The 26,029-nt window shown below is 39.6% G+C and overlaps 1 protein-coding gene across 1 annotated transcript in view; it reads right to left on the reverse strand.

Moving 5' to 3' along the window:
* The window catches only part of arl15a (ADP-ribosylation factor-like 15a), a 94,471-nt gene that overhangs the window by 26,046 nt on the left and 42,396 nt on the right, over window positions 1–26,029 (reverse strand). Inside the window, exon 4 of the mRNA XM_035657946.1 lies at window positions 20,128–20,336. Coding sequence (XP_035513839.1) covers window positions 20,128–20,336 — 209 coding nt within the window. The remainder of the gene's footprint in view (window positions 1–20,127; window positions 20,337–26,029) is intronic.

A 26,029-nucleotide genomic window follows, 5' to 3' on the forward strand; every position in this document is an offset into this window, starting at 1 on the left:
TATTATATATAATATTCTTTGTATAAGATACAAACTAAGTCTTACTAATACGTTTCTCTGCTGTGGCATGATTTATGAATCCCCAGAATGTACAGGTGTGCAAAATCTGACACAGACGCACACATGCCTTAACATCTCCTTGTTTACACACCTAAAATCACAAACCACCTCTTCTCGACAGCTACAACAGGTAAAGCCATATACTGTTTACATGAAAGACAGTGCTTGCCGATGCAAATGAGCACCTCCCACGCAACTACCTCACTCCTAACCTCCCTCTCGGCGGAGCATACCAATTTCCACCTGGATGGTCTTCAACTATGTGCCAAGAGGATATCACGGCAGCTCCATATCCTTTGTGTGACAGTGTAATTCCCTCTGCCCTGCAGCAATGTCTGCAAAACTCAGACAGTTTACATGTACATGTAGCTACATTGCACTGGGGAAGAGTGATTTGCCAAGTATTCTGTGCATTCATTTGATTTCTGGCACACACAGTTTAACCCCTCCAACATGGGCTGTCACAGGTGTAACAAAGTCAAAGGGGGAGTTGTGTTTGATCTTTCTTTCAATTCAACGCAGGGCAAACAAAATCTGATGCTCAAAACTGATTGAGTCTTCTGCTTTGTTACATTTTAATATCTAACCAGTGCAAAGGAGCACAGTTGACTGTATTATGTGGATGAATGGATATGGGGTACAGGGATGTATCAAGTTCCAGACATTATTCAACCCAGGTATGTAGAAAAAAATCTGCTATAATTAGGTAATATTGTATTTCACGCTTGATTACAGTACAAAGGAAAGTAGTAAAATACATTTCAGTCTCTTAGATTCAACATTTAATTAAATCTTCTAAAACTCCAGATCACTGACAGTTGATGTTACTTTAATCTGTGATGAAATGTAACATGTTTTCAATCAAATACAGTAAAGTACAGTAAGCCACAGCATTATTATTTAAGACTGCAAACCCTCTGGCTAAGTGCCAGTATATTACAGTAACTCAGAGTATAATACCACCTACATTGCAAAAGACGAGATAAAGTAAATCAAGAATGCACTGCTAAATTGTTCATTTACTGGGAAGAGGTCAGACATTAAAGTTTTCATTTACAACTCCTACAACACAAGCAGCACCTAGACTCCAAAATTTCCATTTGAGTCATCCCAACTCAGTGGATAACTATTTGGGTTCTGGGTAAGAGTAATCTGTCCGTAAATATCAGTGGGGCTGAAGAGAGCTGATGAGAAACAGAAAGTTTAGTGGTTCGTGCGTGAGTGTTTGCATACTGGCTTTGCGAGATAAAAGTTTCAATCAGGTTGCCTAACAACAGTCGAAAACATCCCAGCTAACCTGATGTCAAGCAGGACCACAAGCTGCAGTATGAATAAAACCAATGATCCTTAAATTTTAGGCGTTTAATATGTTTAAATGTGGATGTAGCTTGACTTTAATATAGTTTGTTAAATATACTGTGCTATTATGGGTTTATTGATTTGTGATCCACAATGCACATGTACACTGGTCACATTCAGGTATGTACCAGGATCAGAAAGCTTGCATTAAATATGGCCATAACATGATTTAGAGTCTGTTTGTTCACCAATAATGAAAGGTGAATGTGACAAAATTACACTTCTTATCTGACTGTTGACTAAAATTCCACAGTCTAATGTATTTTGACAGACTTAAATTTAGTCTTCTTATTTTGATAATCTACATGGCCGTCACACTTTGCCTCTTTCTCTCAGTGTCAGTTTTCCAGACAGTTTCTTTTTCTCTACACATTCACAGCCAACTGAATCTCTTTGTCAGACTTGTCTTATGTATGAGGACAGACAATCCAGCACAAAGGTCTGTAAGTGCTATGAGAACACCTTTCATAGGTTCACAGAAAGTACAGAAATTCAGTAAAGGATTTTGGAAATTCGATGTTACACATGTTAGAACGAGCTTGAGACCACCAACAAACAGCTGAAGGAACACACTGAGGCATATGTTCATCAGATTTTAAACTGATTCTCTATCGTAGGCAGCCAGCACCAAACACCCCCCACCCTCCACCCCAAGCTAAGGCTATCAGACAACTAAAGCTGCAAAAGTAAAATGACCTGGTGACTGTTAAAGCCCTTGGGAGAGTTTCTGTCTGGTTTCTGGGCTCATCTATCAATCCTGAGAGTAGATTATATATACTCCACTGTTTTGCACAAACCAAAGCATTGGACTGACTTCAGACGCACACAACTCAGGGAATAAGATATTTTAACTTAAAGGACAGGTTTTATAGATGTCTGTATGCATACATTCCTGATTGTAAAAAGGAATAACGAACAAATAGAGAAATTATGTACACAAAACTGAATGTGGAACCTGCAAAATTTTGGATCCATGAAAAATCTTTCTGTATTTTATGCATAAAGTTCTATAGGGATTTAAGGAGAGCAGTCTGCAGTCATGTAATTTTTAATCTCCAGATCCTGCAGTCTGGGAAGACGCAGTGGAAGGATCCTCCAGTTCATGTCTCCCATCCTCTTGTCTTTTCACACACAGCGCTGTGGTCCTGCCGTCCTGGCCTTCAGGTCAACGGACCCGCAGATTACCCGCAAGTCCTTGACACAAGACAAATCTGAGCGCTTTCATCTGTGTTGGTGGGTCACCCCTCAAAGCCTTGTTACAGGATTGGCGCTTGCCAATTAGCACAATTAGCTTTTGGCAAGCCGCCGGGAGCGTCACATGGCACCAGCTTTGCACTGATGGTACCTGACAAGCCCACAGATCAGTCTGCCATCACAGGGGGTAAGTTGGTTGCAGGATGGACAGGAAAACAAAGATATAACTCTTAAATAAAACATCTACAATTTGTAGTAAAGTTCACCGTGCAGCAGCAGAAAAGGCGTTCCTTTCCTGGGCGATTCAAGACTAAGATACAGGCAGAATGTGTAACTGAAACTCAAGCAGGTGGACTAATATGAAAATAATATCAGAAAACAATGCAGTCATAACAGTCACTATATGATGAATAATGCATTTCAGAGTATATTCTTTCTGCAAAGTCTGATCAAAGAAAACCTTGAGGACATGCCAATCTTGAAGTGGACTTTGGAGTTTTTCTCTTGCTTTTTATAAAACTACACAGTCATATATCTCAAGCTGTCATTTGTCTTTTTAGGACAGGGAGAGAGTTTGTTTGTGAGGTCTGGTTCCCTTAATGTTTTATCCAGAATGCACTGTTGAGGGGCTCCCATGTCAAAGTCTTTTGAAGAGATGAAAAACATTGGCAAATAAAGTGGCTTTATGGGGGGAAATCCAACCCAAGCAAGGGTTCCCTGCCTTTTCAGGAAAAAAAAATCTACACGGGTACAGTATAGGAGGAGAACATCTGGAGGTGGTTGTGTCATGAAGGAATGCAGACGCTAAAACACCAAGGCTTGGACAGAGTGCAGAGCATCATTATATCAATGTGAATTTGTCTACTGTATGTGTGTACAGCATGCATGGGAAATAAGCTTGGAAAACAATACACCAGCAGCAGTATACTGGAGGAGGCCAACACATATGGCCTTACCACCTGCATTAGCCTCAGCGGCAACTCTGGGAGACCACTTGATGTTAGAATGTAGATTTATGATCAGACAACCCTGGTCAAACAAAACAGCTTTAATGTAAATCCTGAATCTGAGCTCCAAGTTACGATCTGCAAAGAGAGACCCAAAAAAGACCCAAACAATCAAATAGATTTCGACACCACTTGATCATACATGTGAAGGCTGATAATAATGGAGGTACAGGGAAGAGAGGGTACCCCCAAAATATTTTGATAGAGCAGGGTCAACAGAGATAGATATTCAGGCCACAACCAATCATGTTTGGTGATTACTGCCTCCCAGGTTTAAAAGTAATAAAGCCATCTTACTGTTTCTTTTTAGATAAACTTTATGCTAAGATTGTATGAAAAAAGGCTGGAGCTGTCCATCCTTTCCTCGTCACTGAGGCGGCAGGTTGATAAGACTGTTCAATAACACCATCACTGTGTATAAAAACGCAGACAAAATCCGTGGCCTGGATACAATTGGTTTGCTGATAAAAGAGCCCCAGACGATGGGCGGAGAGATAAGAAGGGAAGAGAAGGGGAGTTCTGGGGCACTGACGTTCTCATTTGCAGCTTTTGTGTTTCCTTGGCCCTCTCGCTTTTCTTCAGCCTCGTCAGTGTAATCTCTGTGCCTGGCTACACTGAGTATCTTAGGTAACACTGCTTGAGATCAGTATCTCCCCTCAAAACAAGAAGCCAGGAAGTGTCCTGTCTGTCATTATCACAATTCACCCAGCACTGTGGTTTTCCTCTTCACATCAAATCCATTCTTTATGGTTTCCTTCCCAGGGATCTTGTGTAAGTTAGTTTTTTAAACCTTTCCAGCTGAGGACAGTAAAGGAGAGGCAGACCACAGCGTCTATGTATGTGTGTCTACGTGTGGTGTAGTTGGAGTGGAGCTGCATTCCTGAGGGCGAGCAGTGAATTGACCACATAACACCATGGTGTGTGTGTGTGTGTGTGGGAGGGTGACACAACAAGGAAGAGAGATTAAGGCGGAAAGGTTTGTTGATGTAAAACACAACAGTTTGATTTCCACGTGTGCGCGCATAAATGAGCACATCCGCACAGCTGCTGTGCTCATGGATGGACGTGTTAGAGCGACACACCTTGTCTGACAACACTCAGGCGCATCTGGAGGTCTTGAAGAAGAGACAAGTTAAAAGAGCGACTTAATTATCCGGCCTGAATACCATAGACACTCAAATAAAAACATTCCCATCTCTTCTTCTCTTCGCTCTTCCTGTCATGAGGTTTTTTCTCGTCACAAAACAGGTAGATGTTTGCAATCCACATGAAAGCCTCAGAATAAAGAGTGCACCAAAACACCTTATCATCAGTCGTCAATTGCACTGGGAAGCAGCCGTTACAAAGAAAGGAAAACACAGTGACCTCAACAAACTGTATTGCAAAACTGTGATTTATGTCAGCAAAACAAAAATCAAAGAAAGGCAGGCTGAAAATTCCATCTTTTCTCAGAAGTCATTACACACAAAACCTGTTTCAAAACAACTTTGTGTTGAGTTATTCCCTGTAATCAAATGAAATGGACCACCTGAATCCGTCAGTTGCTCCAACCCTTGGGTGTTTTGAATGTTAATCTGCTGAAGTGATTTTAAACTAAGGAGACGGTTTGGGAAATAAGTCACAAACAGTGACCTCATCCAATGTCTGGTAAAGGAAAGCGTGTGTTCAAAATGCACTGTGCTAATTCCTCTTGATCGCCAGTAGGTGATTCATGAGTTTAGAGCATGTTTAGCCTCTGAAAAATGCAATTAAATGTTAAAACAAACGCTGATATTTGCTCTTATCAGACATGTGCATTTTGGTGCAGACTGGACAAAATACACTTCCTGTAAATACACATTGATTTTGACGCTACGGACACGCCCTTCAATGAAAACAACTTTTAATCATGATGGTGTTTAGATTGCACTGACCAAATCTGAAGTAAATCCGGTCAATTCCCTAAGGGGAAGAGTCAAAGTACAACATGTGCAAACCGCCAAAAATGACCACTACATTAAAAATGGCCGACTTCCTGTTGGGTTTGGGGGATGGGTCCCGCAGCCTTGTTTTATGTTTTATTGTATGTGTGTGCTAATTTTCATACATATCAGTGAAACGTGCCGTTGGGGCTGGTCTTTAGGAGGCACTGTCAAAGCCATTTTTCCAGAATACGTAATTTTACGCTGAGAACTGACATGAGCTTTTGAGCATGTTGCAGCCCCAAAAATATGATTCTTTCAATTCCTTCAGATCCAATAGCACTTTGCTGTGGCCCAATAGCGTGAGGTCTATGATATGTAGTTAATTATATAATCATTGTTAACCTTTATAAAAGAATAAAGTAATGGATTACTATCAAGAAATATACATAAATATATTATAACTGTCAATATTCCACACAGACCACTGTGAGTTAGCACCATCAGGAGGATATGGACATTGCCGATGGTTTAGCACATGGAGCAGCTCAATTGTGGTGCAGATGTATGTGAAAGGGTGCAGTCTGGTTGTCTTGTCACAACATTCAGTTTGAGCCCTGAAGACAGAGACAGCGTTATCCTCTTATTGTCATGGAGAGTAGTGCCTTGGAGACGTGAGGCACAAAGGCTGAAGGAAAGTTAGCCTTAAATCTTCTTTGGGGATAGAGTGAGACATTTGCATGATGGAAGAACATCCCTCAGAGGAAGGCTTCATGTTCAGTCAGTGGAGTTAGGATAGAAAATCATCTTTATGCCAGCTGGATATTGATTCCACTGCTACATATTTTGGTGCCTTTTTGTTTTATCAGGTATACTACTACTGCTACTACTACTACTACTACTACAGCAGCTCTGCTTTAGTGCTTTGAATTGAGGAAAAAGAAAGGGAAAACAGGAGAGTAAGCAGGCATATTTGTCTAAACAACGTGATTCAAATGAGTCTTTACCAGAAATTGCACAACAAAAACTTGGAAAAGACATGTTTGTGCAAGACAACAAAACCTGGCTTGTAACTCCTTGAGCGTGGGTGAGATAGGCCTATGTAAACTTTGATGGCGAAATTTACTAAGGTGTGCGTATCTGTGGTTAAGCAGTCATAAATATATAAGCAGCCTGTATTAATGTTCCATAACTTCAGATTTGCATACACTTGTGCATGTGCACACGTGTGTATCCACACACCTTCCAGGCTCATTACACCCCTGTATCTCCACTCAAGTGGAAAAACACCTTCACTTTCCCCACAGCATCCTCATGCCCTTGCTAGTTCCCAGTCAACATCCACCCCTGTCACCCTTCCTCAAAAAATCCTTGATGAGGTCAACTGAGAGATTAAGACCCTTCAAATGGGGTCATGGAGATCAATGATCAAACAGGGAGCCCGACCAAGCCCCATGCCCCCACTCCACCCACTTTATTTCAGGAAGCCTGATAATAGAGACAAAAAGGCTGGCTAACTACTTCCCCACACCATGACCCAACCACCCTCTTAATCTCTGGCGGTGGCCTAACCTATAGCTGTCACAGTCAGTTCAACCAGCCACTGATCAGAACATCTCCATTAATTGGGTGTGAATCTCAGAAATGTGAGAGTAAATACAAGTTGAAGCCTGTGATACTGTCTGCAAATGCGATAATTATATTTCATGATGTTTTCTCACAGCTTTTGTCCATTACTACATTTTGAGCTTACTGGAAATGTAAAGTTATTGCATAAGCTTAGATACTACAGCAAAAAAAAGAAAAGAAAAAAAGAAATTAAGACGTGTAAAAAAGTACAACCCCTCCATCAATTATAAGATTTGGCAAACACTTGCAATCACACCTGTCATACAGTGATCTATTTAATCTCCCCCGCTGGGCAAATGCGCTCCAATTTCTACTGTGTGTATCCAGAAGGGGCACACAGGCATTGGTCAAATGAGACCTCTTACATGGGAAAAACTATTTGTTGGTTGTGGGTTTTCCATCATTGTGTGAGCCACATTCCTGTGGACCACAGGAGAACAGAACAGGCTGCAGAGAAACCCACTCAGCTGTGGGGTTGGCGAGGTTGTTCCCTCCAGAAAACACGCCTTCCAATGAGTTATATGCTTTCACATGCTGGAGTAGATTCAACATTTTTAGAGCTAAAGGCTAGCAAACCTTTCGTTTAAAATTGACGAAAGACATGGGAGGACATAAAAAGAAATCGAAGAATATGTAGTTTAAGGGTTGACAGACCATAAAGCAATTATTACCCTGTAGATACATCTATAACATAAAGTCATGTATATGCTACGAAAATGACGTGCAGACAATTTATCACTAAGGCCATACATTTCTGACAGATGAATCTCAGAGTAAAGCAACTGTTGCAGTTCATAGCCAGTATTTCACCACAATGCTGTGAAAGAAGTTGTGTGTCAAGTTTGGGGTAAGCACGGCCGGCAGATGAATCAAAACTAAAAGAGCATAAAAGGGAAAAGGCATAAAGTGAGAGAGGACAGAGATTTGAAACGTCCTGTCTCTAGTGCTTTATCAATGGAACTGATAGTATTCTGATATTGTAGTTGTGGGAAACATTTATCAAGTAATTAGCATGCCCTCTTTTCTTCAACTCCAATATTAAGGAGCTAAAAAAAAGTCACAACATATACTGAAAATGTACAGATCCAGTTTGTTTTTTTTCTCCCTGCAATCCCTCTAGTTTAAATAAAAATGAGAAAAATGTTAATAAGAATAATGTAAGTGCAGTGCAGAAGTATATATATATATATATATATATATAGAAAGAGAGAGAATAAACAAATGTGAACATGCAAATGAAGGGTTAAATCCAAGGCAACTGGCCAAAAGTGACTTCATCCATGCAGTGCAGATGCAAAGTCTCACTTCACCACAAATCAGATGGCATTTCAGGATATGTGTAATGCTTTCTTTCACTGTCTGTCACCCCCAGTGTGTGTGTGTAAGTGTGACACATTCCTACATACACAGTATGTATGTGTTACAAGGTACAATATAGATGCAGACATGTTGTGAGTGCAAAAGGCCACAACAGCTGGTGACAGCAGTACTTCCACATAGAGTGGGATTTCCACTCTGTGCCCCATTAGCATAATCCAGAACTCATCTAATCATTCACCAACTGTACTTAAACGATTACATCAAGTTATTACTGAGATAAAGTCATGCAGCCACCATGTGCATTTACTTTTATGAAGACACTGAATGTATAATTACAGTTTAACTCTGTTGCTCTGAAAACTGTTTGGAAAGTTTGTGGGCAAGCTCAGTGGTTTACAGTAACCTCTGAGAGGCTTTTCCCTTGACCTACTATAGGAAAAAGGCTTGTTTATGCAGGTCTTGACAACGAATGAGGAGATGTTCTCGGCTTGGCTTGTAATTGTGTCAACAGCAATCTGCAGCCAAGAGAAAATATTATTTTTTGTGAGGAATATTATTCCTTCTAGGATCAACTGAAGGCAGAAAACATGGCACATATGGCACATATGAAACACACAATGTCTGCGTCACACATACACTGCGTGTATGCATGCGTCTGCCAGTCTGTTTCTGTCAAAACATGGCAATAGATGATTAATGATTAATGTTTGCATGCTGGTTGGTGAGGAGGTGAAAATCTGTCACTGTCTCCATTCTGCTTATTGGTCTTGATTTTCTGGAAATTCAGACAACAAGAGCTGGAACAGTGTTTAAAAACATAATTTGACAATAATCAACAACCTTCTGTAATTCACATGATTGTTTTCACTGGTGCAGCACAAAAATCTTGCAACTGTATGACGCATTTGAGTGGCTGCTTGTCTGTATGGTGTAACTTTGTCACAATGCATAAGCAACATCAGATTTAGCTTTGGTACACTGAAAACAGATGTGCTCCAATTCATACCAGGCACTGTTTTCCTCACAATGGACTAAAGGATAAAGGGACTGTTCCGGACTGGATCGACTTGAGTGTGTGTGTGTGTGTGTGTGTGTGTAGGAGTAAGGGACTGAGAGTGTGAAAGAGAGAGAGAGAAGAGAAAGAAAGAGCATGAGGGGGCGCTTTTCCTATTCAGTCATTTGGGGACTTCAACCACAGTGTGTCATTGATTTTGTCAGGGAGACATCATCATAGTTCTCAAGGTTAGATATTGCAGACTTGCCCTTTTTCCTGTTTACAGTATTCTTTATTGATCTGTCTTCCTGTCTTTCCTGTACATTTTCTCACATTTCCACAGAAGATGGTTCTATCCCGTTATTTCTCTCCCTCTCTGTGACTCAGTCCTGGGCTCCATCGGTTTGTGCACTCTTTATGCAATGTATCATCAGTTTCATTCTGTCTTCTATCTCTTCCTCAGATAACACACGCGCCAATAGTACCAAAAAGACCTCTGCCCACTAACACTGACAGCATTTTCTAAAACAAGAGCCCCTCGTGGATGCAGTCCATTAGGCCCATCCATCCAAACAGACCTGCTTTGTTGAGGTGTTATATCAACAGGGTGACCTCCCCTCCACTCCTCCTCAGCTTCCTTGGGCCCCCCAACGGCAGGAGATTGATGTCAACAAGGAATTTTGTCCCACATTTCCTTCAACCTCCTCCAGACCCACCCTGCTCCTGAAAAAAACTTGCACCAGCACAGAGGGCCCCAGTGAAGCCTTAACAGGCGCACTGAGCTGCATTACCCCACTGCCACCTTCTCTCACCCCTCGCTCTAGCAGCGCCAGAACCACCCTAAGTCACTAACGTGACACTGTAAACAAGGAGTGCCCCAGAAAACAGCACTAGCAAATGCAAGTACGTGTGTGCGTTGAGGAAATGAGCCACCTTGTTCTGTCAACAGAGTGGTTGCTGTGAGAAGAGGGCCAACGTGGAGACGTCATTTGTGTATAGTGTCATTGCCAGAGGAGCTGCCAATAGAATTCAGATCAACTAAATTTGGGCTTGTTTCATGGGTGGTGCTTGTGAAATATTCACTAGAAGCAAGAACCTGCAATGCAGCTGCTGTCTTTGGAGGTTTGCAGAGTTGAGATGGAAATCCAATACATGTTCCAATAAAACTCCACAACAAAACATAATTTCATTCATCTGTGGGCCTAATCTAATTTTGCGATCTAGATCGCATACATGTCTTCAATGACAGACGCACTACATTGCTTCCTCTACAGACTTCCATCAACAGTTGGAAGATTATACACCATAATGATTGTCCAAGGCAATGTGTGCTTTCATATAGGGCTGCAGCTATCGATTATTTGAGTATTTGAGTATTCTACAAATTATTACATCAATTAATCGAGTAATCGGATAAAAAAATATTCTTAAAGACCAATAGTAAATAATAGAAAATAAACCGGGCCTCTTAAAATGAAAAACAAATGGTTTAAGTGTTTCCTCTAGGATTTTCTTCAGCAGCGAGGGGAGAAGCTTCTGTTGTGCCCCCGCTGTGCTTGTAGTGGAGTATTTCAATATCAAATTGGGGTATTAGTACTTCTACTTAAGTTAAGGATCTGGTTATCTCTGGTTGTGTTTCGGAATTGCGGAGCCAGAAGCCACACATAATCTGATTGGACTTAGTAGCTGCTAACTACCTAGTTTTTCACAGACATCGTGTTATTGTGCTTAGAGTTTAGACACACTGTACAGTACACCAAGTTGTTGTTTTGTTATAGCAGAAAATACTCCCAAACTTTGGACACTTTCCATCGATTTCTCTGGCCTGTCTCTTCTCTTCACACCTCGCTAGTTTCCCTCTCCAACGTTTGGCGAAAAATAATAACCATCAGCGCAAAACACAGTGTGCTGTATGGCTGTATACAGATATATGGATTAAACGAAGGAGGATTTTTAGAACTCAAGTTACTCAAGGAATTGTTTCAGCCGTACTTTCATATTTACATTCAGCATCCTTCATATATCCTCCATATAGGAGGCTTAACATCATTTGCAGAAGAATTGGCAACTGAGGCTTGAGGTTACTAAGATGATTAAAATATTAAAACGAATTATGAATGAGTTCAAATGACTATAATGTGTTTCAGCAGATTTCTGTTCAAGTCAAACTTTTTTTTACATCATTATGTATGTATATTCCACTCTCTTTTTTTCTATTTCCATTATATTTGTGAACCTCAATCAGTGTGCTATGTATCAAAGTATTTTACATCAGTTATTTATTATGTAAAACCTTATTCTGATTTAATTTAAACTATATTTTAAATTCCAGATAACCCCAAAACAATACTGATTTTGTGTGCATGCAAATATCATTATGTCTGTGTTTGCAAGCTGCTTAGCTGTTTTAAGGTAAAAAAGTTATTCTTTTTTGGTGCCATTTGCTTCAGGCAATTAAATTTTTGCTGACTGGGATTCTTCTGAGTTTCTATTAGATGGGTACAAAATATGAGCCCCTAAAAATATTAAATATAATTTATAGTGACTTGAAGTGGTCATTTTTAAGAGGATGCTTAGTTTATTCTCGGGACACCTGAATATATCAAATTTTGTCCGCATGTGCCTCTGTAAAAGAGGTTTTAGACAGTTCCAAAAGTCACAGGGACCCTATGAAACCGTATTCCCGTGTGAAAGGTACTGGAATCAGGGGATTGAAGGGGAACCCTGTGGCAAGACCTGCAGCATTATATCCATGCATCACATATGGTATATACAAAACCTTACTCATGACTTCTTGTTTTAATTTAGAGTGACCTGTCTAATAAACATTTAGACATGCTTAAATCGTTTAAACATTTCAAAGGGATTACAAAGGATGTAAGCAGGCTGAGTTTTCCGGAGCAAATTGTTATGGTGGATCAAAGGTTATGACTCTTGTTGAAAAGGTTATTTTCAAAGTGTTATGAATTACGGTAATCTTAAACATTATGACAGCCTTTACTCAGAAGAAAAGTCAGAATATTTTATTTTATTTTAAGTACTCTAGCTATTTAAACAATTCACTTTAAGATGACTTGGCCTTCATATCTACAGAATATAAAGACCAAGAAAATAAAGAGGATTGTTTCCACTTCACAATGTAATATTGGTAGAATAATTTTTCAGCTTCTCTAAAATGTACAGTATTTGTACAATGTTACTTGCCTAACCTGGCTATGACCTAATGAACAGTGTACAGCTTCTATAAAGCAAAAGTTTGGGTGAAGTAGCTTCACTGGCCCAAAACATCTCAAAGCAATGTGCATTGACAATGGTTTACCTCGGAAAAAGCTATTTGAAATTCTACTAAATAATGAAAAGATTCATAACATACTGGGTATATATGGTTACATGTGAGATTATTTGGGTCCTGTGGAAACAGACAAGGATGTATGACTAATGTAGACACTTTTTCTGGTATTGATCTGGGAGATAGGATAAGCTGATAATGACTATAGATGGCATTAATTATGACTTACAAACAGGGTTCTGGGAATACTCACTATATGCTTTAAACTTTTTAATGTAGCAATTGTGTTGTATATATGCCGACATTGAGAATACAACAACATATAATATATTGTATGATACACCATTACTCTTCAGGAAAATCAGCAAAAGCAGCTATGCAACAAATTCAATCAGAGAGGTAATTAAAAGTGCAAACACACATACTCCAGATGCCTGTAAAAGAGTGATACTGTGTGGGATTTCTAGGGTTCACTCTGAGGGCCTTGCTGCGATGCTCCCAAAAACCCTGCTGCTGAGGAGGATAAAATCTTGGAAATAGGAAGTGGCATATCTTTAATTGTGCTTTTATCCTTAGCTGAGGAGACACACTGCACTTACACTGGACCAGCAAGGCCAGTGCTAAAAGTGGTTTGCCACCTGTTTCTGACATGTACCTTGGTACTTTTAGTGTAACTTTCATTTAATAGTAAGCAACTCAGCTCTACAGTAGAGCATTTTGACAACCTTTATCAATAAATAATGTAAACATATATATATTCCCAAACTTCCTGAAAACAAACCCTACACAAGTTAGGGGCCAAAAGAACAATGTACCCTCCCAATTCTGTTAATAATTACAAGCTTAATTTTTTAAACTCAATTTTAATTAAGCAATGGTCATATTTATATCAGTTATGTGTGGAATTTTTAAATTGTTATATTTGGATTGTATACACAGGGACAACAGATGGAAATTAGCATTGTGCAATATATGGTGCAATACATTTTATTATACACTGTTTTAAATAAACCAATGAATTAATGAAATAAAATAAAATAATTTACAATTAGAAAGCAGCAAAGGCTGCTAACAGTGGATAAAAACTGAGTCATATGCTTAGGAAACATATACGCCAAAATTAATTAATAAGATAAAGCTAATTTGCCATTTTGCAGATTTTGCAGAAGAGTAATATGTAGTTTAATTTTCTCCTTGATTTGTAAAAAAAGGATCTCTAAATCTCCACAGGGTGCCATCTGTGACCAGTGGCACAGAAATTTATATACAATCATTACAAGTACTTTTGGCTACACAGAGCCATCCCATGTGCCTTTAAGCACCACGGTGCATGAATAAGTACCTGTTAGTTGTTCTTTGAGGGTCTAAACCTGTTTTTCATTTGCATCATCAGCATGCTGTATAAATTATGTTTTATTACAGCATGTATACTTTATTCTTATATGTTTCCATAACCAAGGTGAAAACTCCTCTACAGTGAACTAAAAGCCATAGCATTGGAACCTGGGGAGAATTGAAAACAAACTCCAGGAAGAGACCCCTGCGGATGTTGAGCAAATGTTTGGTTAACATATAGAGGGTTTGCCCTCGTGCACTCTCCAGTGGTTGAGTGGGCTTACTATTTCCACCCTTTTTTCTACCTCATTTTATACACAATATTACCTGAACCTATACTGCCATTAATGACAATTAATCATTATTTTGTTCACGATCTTGACATACAGGTATAGAGGCAAAGGAACAAAGTGTAAGAGAATGGAGGTGGAGTCACTGATGTCTTTCATAGTTGGTCTAAAATTTTGTTCCATCAAAGATTACTCATGAGTCACTGAACACTAAGCTCCTTCAGTGACACAGCCATGAGTCAGATGATAATATGCACACACAGGCATGGTAACACTCATAATGGCAATGTGATTCCAAACACACAAACGTATTACAAAAAATACACACAAACTTAGAAAACCATGCCAAATAAGTAAGTAAGAGTATCTTGTTTGTACCCACAACTGAGTTCAGTGCTATGAGTGCAGAACCCATAAAAGTGTATTATTAGACCATAATCAAATGAATTAATGCAATATGTCTGTCTGAGAAGATTGAAATGCTTATGTTGAGAAATCACCAGCTTGTCATGAATAAACTAAATAGTATGTATGAACGTGGAATGTTTCTAAAACAAATTGATATTAGCAACTAAAAATAAAAGTACTACAATCTTCATGCATGGATTTATTTCAATGTGTGTTTAATAAGAACATGCATAGCAGAAAAAAGGGTCAGTGCCGAAAAATAAATACAAAACAGCAACACGGACAATGCATAAATGCCCATACACCCAATTATGTTAGGCTGCTAGAAGTAGACAGTATGAAAACAAATGCAAATAACATCAGCATCAGCAGCCCTGATCAACTCTCTTTATGTAAGTCATTCATTATGAACTGAAATAGCACATCCAACATGGTGCAAACAAGGCCTTTAGGCGACATTCATCTCATCCATCCGTCCCTATAAGCCAGTCTCACGTGTCATCAGTGTTTGCAAACCGTTCAGAAAAGTCAATACTCCCAGAGACTGATGCAACGATGGGTCAAATATGGCAGAGGACACATCACGCTAAGACCGCTGGGCAAGTGTGGGCAGCTCACAGACTGGATTAATTGGCTACGTTATGAGGGCCAACAAAGAAACCAGTGTTGTTGGGTTTAAAGCAAGCAGTTGCCATTTAAAATATCAATAAGATTAATGGGTTTTTTTTTGTGACTATAGTGGCTTTCAGTTTGGGTAACAGCAGAATCTGGTATAGAACTTTCTTCTCTATCATTTTCCACTGAAGAGCAGCAACACCGGTGGTTTAGTCTAGGAAATGCAGATGTTCCTCTCTCTCCAGGCATCCACCTTTGATATCCTCCACAAACCTTAAATAGGCCTCTGCAGATAATGCATGTGTGCGTATATGTTTGTGTATGTGTTATTTTGTCAGTGTGCAGGAAAGTGAGGTTCAAGGGTTTTGAAACATAAGGGACATTGCACAGGGAATGCTCTCTGTAACCTCCTCCTCCAAGAGGCTCCTTTTGTGAGTGAGGCAGAGTGGTAGAGCATGCCCTAGCAAAGAGGAAGACAAAAAAAGAGAAAAAGAGGTGGTATAGACTACCCTAGTTGTGCTGCATTTTATCCCAGCCTCCACTAGCAGTGATTAATTCTGTCCTGAGGGGAGGTGGTGACATGACCTACTACTCCATGACTACTACATGACATTTCTACTATCTCTGAACAATTACAGCCTGTCTGTTGGTGGAGTGTCAAACTGCTTTGATTTGAGACAAAAGGGAAAAACTGGAACAAAAAAGGTTTGCAGTCATGGGGTTCTACATTTCCCAGTGCTGGTAAGATGCTCAATCAGAAGAACATTGTTTCCTGCTCAGTCAATACATAGAGAGGATTAGAGCAAAACCTGCCCAGAACAATATGGAGTCTGCAACCCTAAAGAAATGTCACACAAGCAAATTGTCAAATGACATGGACGAACTTACTGAAATTAGAACTACGCTATTCATAAATGACAAGATTAAATGCCAAAAACTGACCTGCCAAAAAACAACGACCTAGAATCTATAACTTAAATAAGGGGGAAAAACAGCCGAACAAAAAATTTGGGAATCTGTGTTCCAGACCTCAAAACCTGTTTCATGGACCATTTACCGCCAACGATAAAAGCAAGCATCTTGGAAGCACATGCCCTGTGTCTCTTCTAACCCTGTGAAACAGATAAATGTATCACAAAAAATTAGCTGGGATTGGAAAATCCTGCTACACTGAAAATGAAACAAATATCTGCTATTCAATTACAAAAAGCTTTAACAACACGGTCAGGACTAGGGCATTTTAAGGAGAGACTATGTTGAAAGATAATTTGCAATAGAACAATTTTGCAAGCTTACATAGCTGTTTCACCAAAACAACGTATTTCATCAAAAACTGATTATTAACAAATGAATACTTTTACTGCAGATCCAGATCATGGTGGCAGGTGACAGGTAGAATATAAAATACCCACAGCATGGGTTTCCTATCAGCTGGATGTGCCACCTCAAGGAGGTGTTCAGGCATCCTATTGAGATCCCCAAGCCAACTTTACTGGCTCCTTTCAATTTGAGGGAGCAGTGGTTCTTCAAAGGTTCTTCCGGATGTTTTTGTCCCTGAGGGTGAGCCAAGACACCCTGCAAAAGCAATGCATTTTTGTCCCGTGTGTGTTCTTTCAGTCACTACCACTAATGTCCTTACAAGTGTAAAAAGCTGGTCCACTGTTCCACCCTCAGGATGTAATTTGCATTAATCCTCCTGTATCTACAGGTCAACAGTCGGTTGAAGCCTCCTTTCCAGCACCTTGGCAAAAGAAGGACCCCGGAGGATAAGCAGACTGATACCCTAATAACTGAAGCACACTGTGTCACAACACTGAAGAGGCGTGTCAGCCGAGACAGCCAAAACACATTAAGCATCCTGCCCCGGAGAGCTGTAACCTTCACCAAATAGATATGCCAAGCTTGCAGGTCTTACAACTTTGCCTCCTCTATAGGCAATATCTGTTGTGTTCAGAAGTTTCTCAAATGGTTCCTCCTACACTTATTCCTAGTCGAGGTCAGTGGTCTTCCTCTCCTGCTGAGAGGCCCCTACTCCTCCTTCTTAGGGATGTCAAGATACCAGAAATTTAGTTGTTGATACAATTACCAATAATTGAAGCATGTGCGACTGTTACTAGACGGTACAGAAGGGGCAGAGAGAGGGGAGATTGTCCACTAGTTAATTGATCCTGGATACTTGTACTGGGAGTGACACTTGGTTCACACAGCTGACCTGAGCAGCGCGTGAAGGCTACAGCGCTGAACAGCTGCATCTGGCACGCGCAGTGTTTACACCGACAGCGTGTCAGCTGCGCAGCTGCTGCAGAGCTGCTGCTGCCAGTCCTATCTTTCTACACTGAGTTTGCCTTTGATAAATACCATACAATAAACATATTACATTGTCAACATATGAATGGATTCTGTCCACAGAAATGCCAGAGAGCTTTTAATCTGAAACAGATAGGTGTTGAGTTTAAAAAATAAATTTATATTTTTGTGAAAGGTGTATATGTTACTGGTATATTGTTGATATGAGTATGAACAGACCCCTTTCACGGTCTATTACTGCTGGGAACCGTGTGGAAAAGATAGACGAGTCCTCGACTCTCTAGTGAAGCGTTGCTGCAGCCACAGCCGCGATGTGCGTGAGACGTGCGTGAGACGTGCGTGAGACGCGCAACTCAGGGGGTCAGTGTGACCTAATCTGTTCATATGGGTGCCGGACTAAGAAAAACTAGGATGCTCCGCCACGCACACGCGCTGCTCAGGTAGGCAGTGTACGTGCCATGAGAGATGCTTTACTGAAGCAATGGAGCAAAACACGATGTTAGAGAGAAGTGTGAAAATATTTTAAATTCATTATGAAACCGTGTCAGGAGAAATTAGTGCTGCCACAGTCTATAATTAATGGGAAAGGCTGCTGTAGGCGTAGGCTTATATGCTGCTCTGTCAGGTCCGGAAGAACTGAATCCCTGGTACCTATGGTACTGTATAAAAATAAGTACAGTCACATTTTCAGACTTTGGGATCAACTTGGTACAGAAGTATCGGTTCTGGTGACATGTATACTCATTCCTGAGTAATCTGAGTAATTGGACGGTTTGGCAGAACCTTGCTGAGGCCAACCAAAAGTCCATCTGATCATGAACTCCCCAAACTTTTTCCACATTTAAGATTTTGGTTTTGCGACAACAGAAGTTGCAATCCTTCGAGACTCAACATTCTTGTCTGCTGATTCAGAATTCTTTTGGGCAAACCAAGACTGAAAAGACTCTTTCTTTAGCTTGGCAACCTCTCTCAACGGTGGTGTCCACTAGCAGGTAATTAGGTTACAGTCACGGCAGGCACCAAAGACCTTTTAACCATAATTCCTACAACAACATCAGTAATGGAGGCTTTGAACATGGCACAATTGGATAACATGTCGCTATCCTTCATTGAGGTGTGAAAATTAATACTTTGCACAAATGGGCTATAGCCAGACATTCCCAGTTCAGTTCACTGTGCATTTGGGTTTAGTGGCTTTTGCAAAGTGATAGCTTTTGCCACCACTTGATCCAAACATGTTGTTCATTATAGGCAGCCCAAAACAAAATGCCACTGAGCAGGCCATTCCATACAGTCAGCCCCATGGCTTCTCTGTTTTGAGAGTCTTGAAGTCTTGAAGTTCCTGTAAAAAACTACCCAGGTGACACCCTCTCTTGAACCTATCAAGAAACTATAAAATGGCTGGACAGCCCAAAGTGCTGTCCTGTAGGTAGAAGCAACAGTATTTCTATTAATAACAAGGATCTTCCATTTTGTGTTGATTTTGGCCAACCCTGTGGACAAAAACGGTATTGTTTCTACCACCTTGTATTATTGCTTTCAAGGGGAATCCTACCTGATCTGACCCGGTGACAGGCATTAAGAATAACTAAATAGAAATAGCCTGTCTTTTCACTGATGGTCTTGTTTGTTTATGTGGGTCATATAGAGACATCAGTATTAAACTGAAATTGTTTCATAACCAGTTAAAAACTTGTGGTATGTTAAAATTCCAAAGCCAGTGTTGTGCATAGAGGTGAATCCAAAAATATCTAGTTGGTACTGCTTCATGTCCCATACTAAATCAGGCTCCTTCCACAACAGAGGGGAGATATTTCACATCTCAAGAGCCACTTTTCATAGCCATGGGTCATGCCCTCCGCCTCAGGCCACCAACCACTTGGCAATGCACTAGACTTCCACACCTAACCTTTGAGGGGGTTGACCCACATGGCATAAGCCCCATGTTATTTGTTGGGGCTGAGCCTTACCATGGCCCAGTTGATACACGCCAGCCACAAGGGACCTGCCTGCAAGCTCCTGTTCAAGACTTGGCTGCAGGAGGAGGCTTTGGTTTCTCTGTTCCAGATGAGGTTTCTCTTTTCTCAAAACACTCATTTATAGAAATCTTTTGATCGCTCTAGTTTGGCCCCTCACTGGAGACCAGTTTGACTTGGACCTGACCTGGGGTGCTTTCACAACACCACCACTCCCCGTTTCCCAGGGGCATGACACGTAAATGTGTATACTTATTAGCTACTGGTGAGTATGTGTCTAAATGTGTACAATTGCAATGCTAAACTGCCTTTTACTTCGATTGAGACAGTAATGTTATATGAATCTGTGGAAGCTGCAGTGCTTATTTGTGAAAGGCAAACTGAAGTTAATTCAAGTAGACATGCATCGGATGGAATAAATTGACAATAGCACTGTATTTTACCTGGTTTGGCGTCCTCGCAGCAGGCTTGTCCTGGTGGTTGGCAAGGATGAGAAAAGGCAGTGTGCAGAGCTGCGGGTGCTGCAGGGCTGAGTGGAGCTCGTTACGTGCTGCCTCAAGGTCCTCATCTGATGAAGCACTGTCCAATACGAAGACTACACCCTGTGACCCCTGGTAGTAACGACTCCAATATTTCTTGATGTTGTCAGCTCCTGTAGACAGATGTGATGCCATTAAATGTGTCAACTTTGGGAGTGGTCATTATCATAACTGATGTTGTTGTTGTCCCGGGAAAAAACTCCTACTGACAGACATACATGCCATGCTGTGCATCATCAAAAAATAATAATCTCATAAGATGTCAGTTTGTGAATAGACATGTTGAAGTGTACGATTCATGGAATCTTGATTTGGACAATAGATTTTCATTAACCAAGAACATCAAGATATTTTCCAGGTAAAAGATGTAAAAAAAAAAAAAAAGTTTCCAAGCAATTACTACTGCAATGTTGGTGTTCAATCATTTGGAGGAAATATAATTACGATATTAATACAATTGTACAATTTATAAGGTCAAACATACACAGTATTTAAAACTCGTTTTGTGTAAAAACTAAAATCACTCAGCATTACAGGAGGAATTTGACATATTTTATGCCAAATTTCTCAGCTCCACAAGTCAATGTTAAAACAGATGAGTGGTCTCCAAAGTTTTTAAAGTAATTATACACATTCACTGGATTATTCGAAAGGAGCCTGGGATGATTTTCAAGGCCACACTGACATTGAGTTCACAGTGAACGACATGTGGTTCCTTTTTTGTGTGCTAATTTGGAGCAAGAACATCCGCTCACAACGGTTTAGTTCACAGCAACTTTATTTGTTAGTGTAAGTAATTTGAAGAGGAGACCTACATGCTCACAAAATGAGTCACTCGTGTCGGTTTTGCCACCAACTCCCTCTACTACCAGACCGCCCTTTCGCTCACTGACACAGTGTAGGCAATGCTTTTGAAGAGGAAATACGTTTTAGAGAAGTGTGTACAAACATCATTTTCTATTATTCTTACAATAAGTTCCTGCAAACTTTCTTCACTTTAAGGGAACTTGCTGAAGTTTTATCCAAAGCCCATCTGCTTTGTATTTTTCTCCTTTCTTTTTATTATTCCTTATGTGCATAAACACAAAACGGAGGTAGATATGATAAGTGAGGAGATATTATACAAGAAGATATATGACAAGAACAAGATATTCCCCCCCCCAAAAAAAAAAAAAAAAAAGAAGAGAGAGAGAGAGAAAAACACCCAAAAACAAACATCTTGTTTTAGTAGATGCTGAACACTGCCTTGACCATAACCTTACATTTCTCACCTGCAGCAAAACATTGCCATGTGATTAGTGGAGCTTAGCAGGGCCAGTTCACTGCCTGGGACATTTCCTGACAGGCTCATTTGAGGGCAATAAAGTCCCTTTACAATCTTCAGCAACCATGTCCCTGTCAATAAACAATCCTTTCACACTGATCATAATTTTTCAATCCAAAACTCAGAAAGAAATGTACTGGAGCTTCAGCTTCAACACACGTGTATGACTTAATGTCATGTCTGCAATCTGGACACCTACAGTACACTGGATCTGGAAATGCTCAACCTTTTACAAGCACATCTACAACCTTTGTTCCTTTGCCTAGCAGTGAGAAAGGGCTGTTTCTGCTTAGCATTTATGGCAAACTCTCATCATATTACTATTCAGTCCATGAAAAAAACAAAAAAAAAAAGGTTAGGAATGACTGCCCGATGACAGCGTCTGCTGTCGCCCTCTCTTCATTGATGTTGACAAACTCACTCAACACCACAAGCCATGATATGCTAGTCATATCCTCCATGTTACTCATGCTCCATTCGCAATGGGACATCTTGCTCCTTTGTTGTGACTATTGGAATCCATTGTGACTGACTGAACACAAGTTCACCACAGCTGCTGATCTCTTTTAATGAGGAAACTACAAATCTCAAGCCAGCAGGAGGTGAGTTTTTGTAACTCCAAAGATACATTTAATATAATCAATACAGGGATATCCCAGTTTATCTTAACAAAAGAAAAATCACAATAATCTTGAAAAAAAAAGGTTTTATTGATTTGATTTTCTCAAATAGTGATCACTTCTGAACTGTGTACTGATATTTTCCTTACTAAGATGTTCAGGCAGGATGGAGGAGGGAAATTTTGGTTAACTTATGGACCAGCCGTGTATCCCTTCCCTATCTCAAATACACTTTAGTATTGTAATTTCAGATTTATATTGTCCAATATAAAAAATAATGATCTTGTCTTCTGTTCTCAGATTCTGATTACATTTCATGAACTAATTTGGAAGCTGCACATGTTTTTCATTAAATCGTTCTGTTGTTCTACACGCTCACCAAACTTGTAAGCACCGCATACACACAACTAGATGGTCCCATCACATTGCATACGCAAGAACATGCATTTTCTTTTACAAGGTTGTGCTTTCTCTGGTTAAAATTATCCTCCTCCGCCTGTTGAGGTTACTTCCTTTGCAATCTCGTGACCTGTTTTGTTATTGTTGCTCATAGTAAGGTAATTGCCAAGAAGTGACAAACTGTGAGGCTGGCAAATGTTTAAACATCACGAAGTGCTCTCTGTGACATTTACCTCCCTTCCCTCGTGCTCTCCCTCCCTTCCTTCTTTCCTCCCCCACTCTTTCTACTCACACCTCTGACTGGAGTGGAAAGCTATCAGACAAAGTGGCACTTGAGAGATTGACTAGGAAGTTTCTCTCATCTTTGCCTGGAAATGGTGGAATGTCCGTCACGTCTCATTGGATCTTGTTGGCAACTTCTGCCACCTATTGGTCTGACAGGAGGATTTCCAAACATGACGTCATGATTCTTGGGGGATGCTGGCAGCCCTACTACATGTCATTAATCAAATAAGTGCACCATGAGTAAGACCTCATTCCTTTGCTTGTTTTCCTCCCTTCTGTTCTACTTCTCTGTTGTTTAAGACTTTTGTTTATATGATCTTTAAAGCTATAGCTTGTAATTATAAAAAAAAAAAACGTGGTTTCACTGAGAGGTAATTAGCCAAAAATCAACAGCGCAGCACAAGAGGTAAAAATAACATGTCAGTAAAAGTCATGTGTCTTACTGACCCTGTCAAGTTCTGACTCATCAGTTGAAAGACCTATTGCCTCATTCATTCACTCTATGGGTCCTGATTGTGTGAATGAAATAATATATGGCTCTTGAATCATGAAACTGAATCACGAACTAAGTTTGGAGTTTGAAGAATGAATTCCTTGTAATCAACTCATTAAAAATATCACCCAGCATGTCCAAATATTCTGGTATGTTTCATTGGCTGCACTTGACCGAAGTACACAACTGGATACTTTACTACATTAAATATTATTATTATATAAATGTCCACTTCTAGCTTAAGTTACGACTTGCATGTCCCAGAATAGCTTTAAATATCCTTTTTACTTGCCTGGAGTTGATACATTTAGCTGTTGGTTAATGTGTAGGTGCAGAGAGTTACAAAGAAAGGAATTATGTTAGTAATGGCAACAGAGCAACAATTTCCAGTCAGAACAAAATATCATAAAACGTACTGTATCTTGTGTCTGCATTACATAATTGTAAGGTCAAACATCCCTGTTTGAATTGTTAAACATTAATACAAAATTGTGGCTCAGCTATGCGGTAGTTAATCTTAATCTTTTGAGGGAATAAGCCTAAAACCTAACGTTTACCATTTTTAATTGGTTATCCTGTTAAATGTCATTACAGCACTCCTGGTACTATCTTTTTGTGACAGATTTTCTATGTACTCATCTTTTCATATGAATAAAAGCACTACACTAGCAGACAAAAGAAGGGCACAGGAAAAATGTATACCACTGTAAGTTGAACACTGCAGGCCATTTTTTTTATAGCTGTAAACATGCTTTTATGCATTCAATATGAAACAAGATATTAATCAATGCTATGATTTTAACATTTCTGACAATATTACAGTGTGGAAAAAAACAAGTATGTGATGTCAGTCTGTGATGTCAGAGAGGTACCCTCTCTGGGATCAAATGGATAGAAATCTGATCTGAGGAAAACATCTCGCAAAGCCAACCCATCCCTCCCTCCCTCCCTCTTTCACTCAACCAAGCAAGACTTTTTCAACCCTCTGTAGCAAATGAAGACAGGCTGAAACAAGGAGTGTAATTATTTATTCAATGCACTGCATATAATATATGAATGTTTAACATTTATGCATGGGTTGAGGTCTGGAAGACATGAATCTTAATGATTGTATTGTATGTACATGTGCTATGCTTCATAGACATTTGATGATTCATTGCATATACACAGCCAACTGCTAAATGCCACTGTTATGTGAAATGCTTACCACTCATTACTGATGCAGCCAACTTCCCAGTCCATAAAACATTTCTTATTATTCTTTTTCCGTTGTGTTGTCAGAAAAGTAAATTACCAATGTTGAACTTTCATATACCTTTGTGCTTTTGAATTCATGTTAAGTAAAGTCTCTAGCTGTAGTTTTTAGGATCTAAAATGACAGCTAATGTTGATGGTCAATCAATTGTTCAAGTCATTTTTTAATAAAAATGTCAAACGTTACTTAGGTCCTGTTTTTTTTATTATGTTTTTTTAATTATGAGGATATGCTGCTTTTCTGTGTTTCCTGTGATAGTATATATTTTTTGGGGTCTTGAACTGTTGCTAGGAAGAAAAAAAAAGAAATTGCATGAGCACTTTTGACAATTTTCTGACAGTTTATAGACAAAACAATTAGTCAGGTATTCAAAAACAATTGGTAGATTAATCAACAATTGTTTGTTGCAGCTATAGTAGTGTTATGTATTTTGCTAAAATTATGAATTGCTCAAATTTAAAAGCAAGCACCGTAGCACTTACTCACAATAAAATAAAACAATATAATATAAATAATAAATATAATATTTTATAAAGAATGAAAAAATGCAGGGATATTGGAAAATTGGCTGTTTATTGGCTGTTACAGTATATGTACAGTCATTTTTGTGGTGTATCTGATTATCTAGGCAGTTTTATTGAGGGATTGAGGTTCAGGAACAGAAAATTAAGCTCAAAACATGTTGTGAAAATAAAGAGAATAGTAGAATTTGTAGATTCTGTTATAGTCATGACGCTGATTGTACAGGAAGAGGAGGAAATGGGAAAAGCAGACATCTACTGGTTACACAAACACAACTGGCAATGATGTTTCAGAGATCAGATTACTTTCTTCTTTACCAAAGTGCGACTATGAGTTAATAAACCAAACTTAGAAGCAAATGCCAGTAAAACATAAGCAAGCAATTACACAGCAAAAATTAAAAGCAGATAGTCTTCTGCTTGAATTTAGATCCTCTCTCAGTTGTGTTTACTGGCTGGTGTTTCTGAATTCATCCGCAAATTCAAACAGCTTGGGATGATCTACATTTAAAGAATGAGTCAACACAGTTGAATCCTACTACCCTATATTTCCATTTGGTTTAAATTAGGCTACTGTTGAGGCTGGTTCTGTCTGTTGTTGGGTATAAAAGCATACAAGCAGGTATGGTTTCAGATTCACAGTAGGCTTGAACAACACTTTCTCATACATTTCTGCCTCCAATTGTTCACGCTTTTTGCCGGCTTTTATGTTGCACAAAACACAAACATGTTGCTAATCAGGTCTTTTTTTACTCTTGAAAGTTGAAACACAAGCAAAGCAACCCTCTTTGAAGTCTCACTAACGAAAAACAGACAGTGTTTTTCCTCTGAACAAAACAGCTACAATACAGTGATGGGGAGGGAGCGCTGGGACTAGTGAGGGAGGCCTCTAGTAATAAAGTTTGCTTA

The sequence above is a fragment of the Morone saxatilis genome, unplaced genomic scaffold, assembly GCF_004916995.1.
Source record: "Morone saxatilis isolate NCDOM2014 unplaced genomic scaffold, NCSU_SB_2.0 Contig16, whole genome shotgun sequence".
In the NCBI taxonomy this organism is placed as follows: Eukaryota; Metazoa; Chordata; class Actinopteri; family Moronidae; genus Morone; species Morone saxatilis.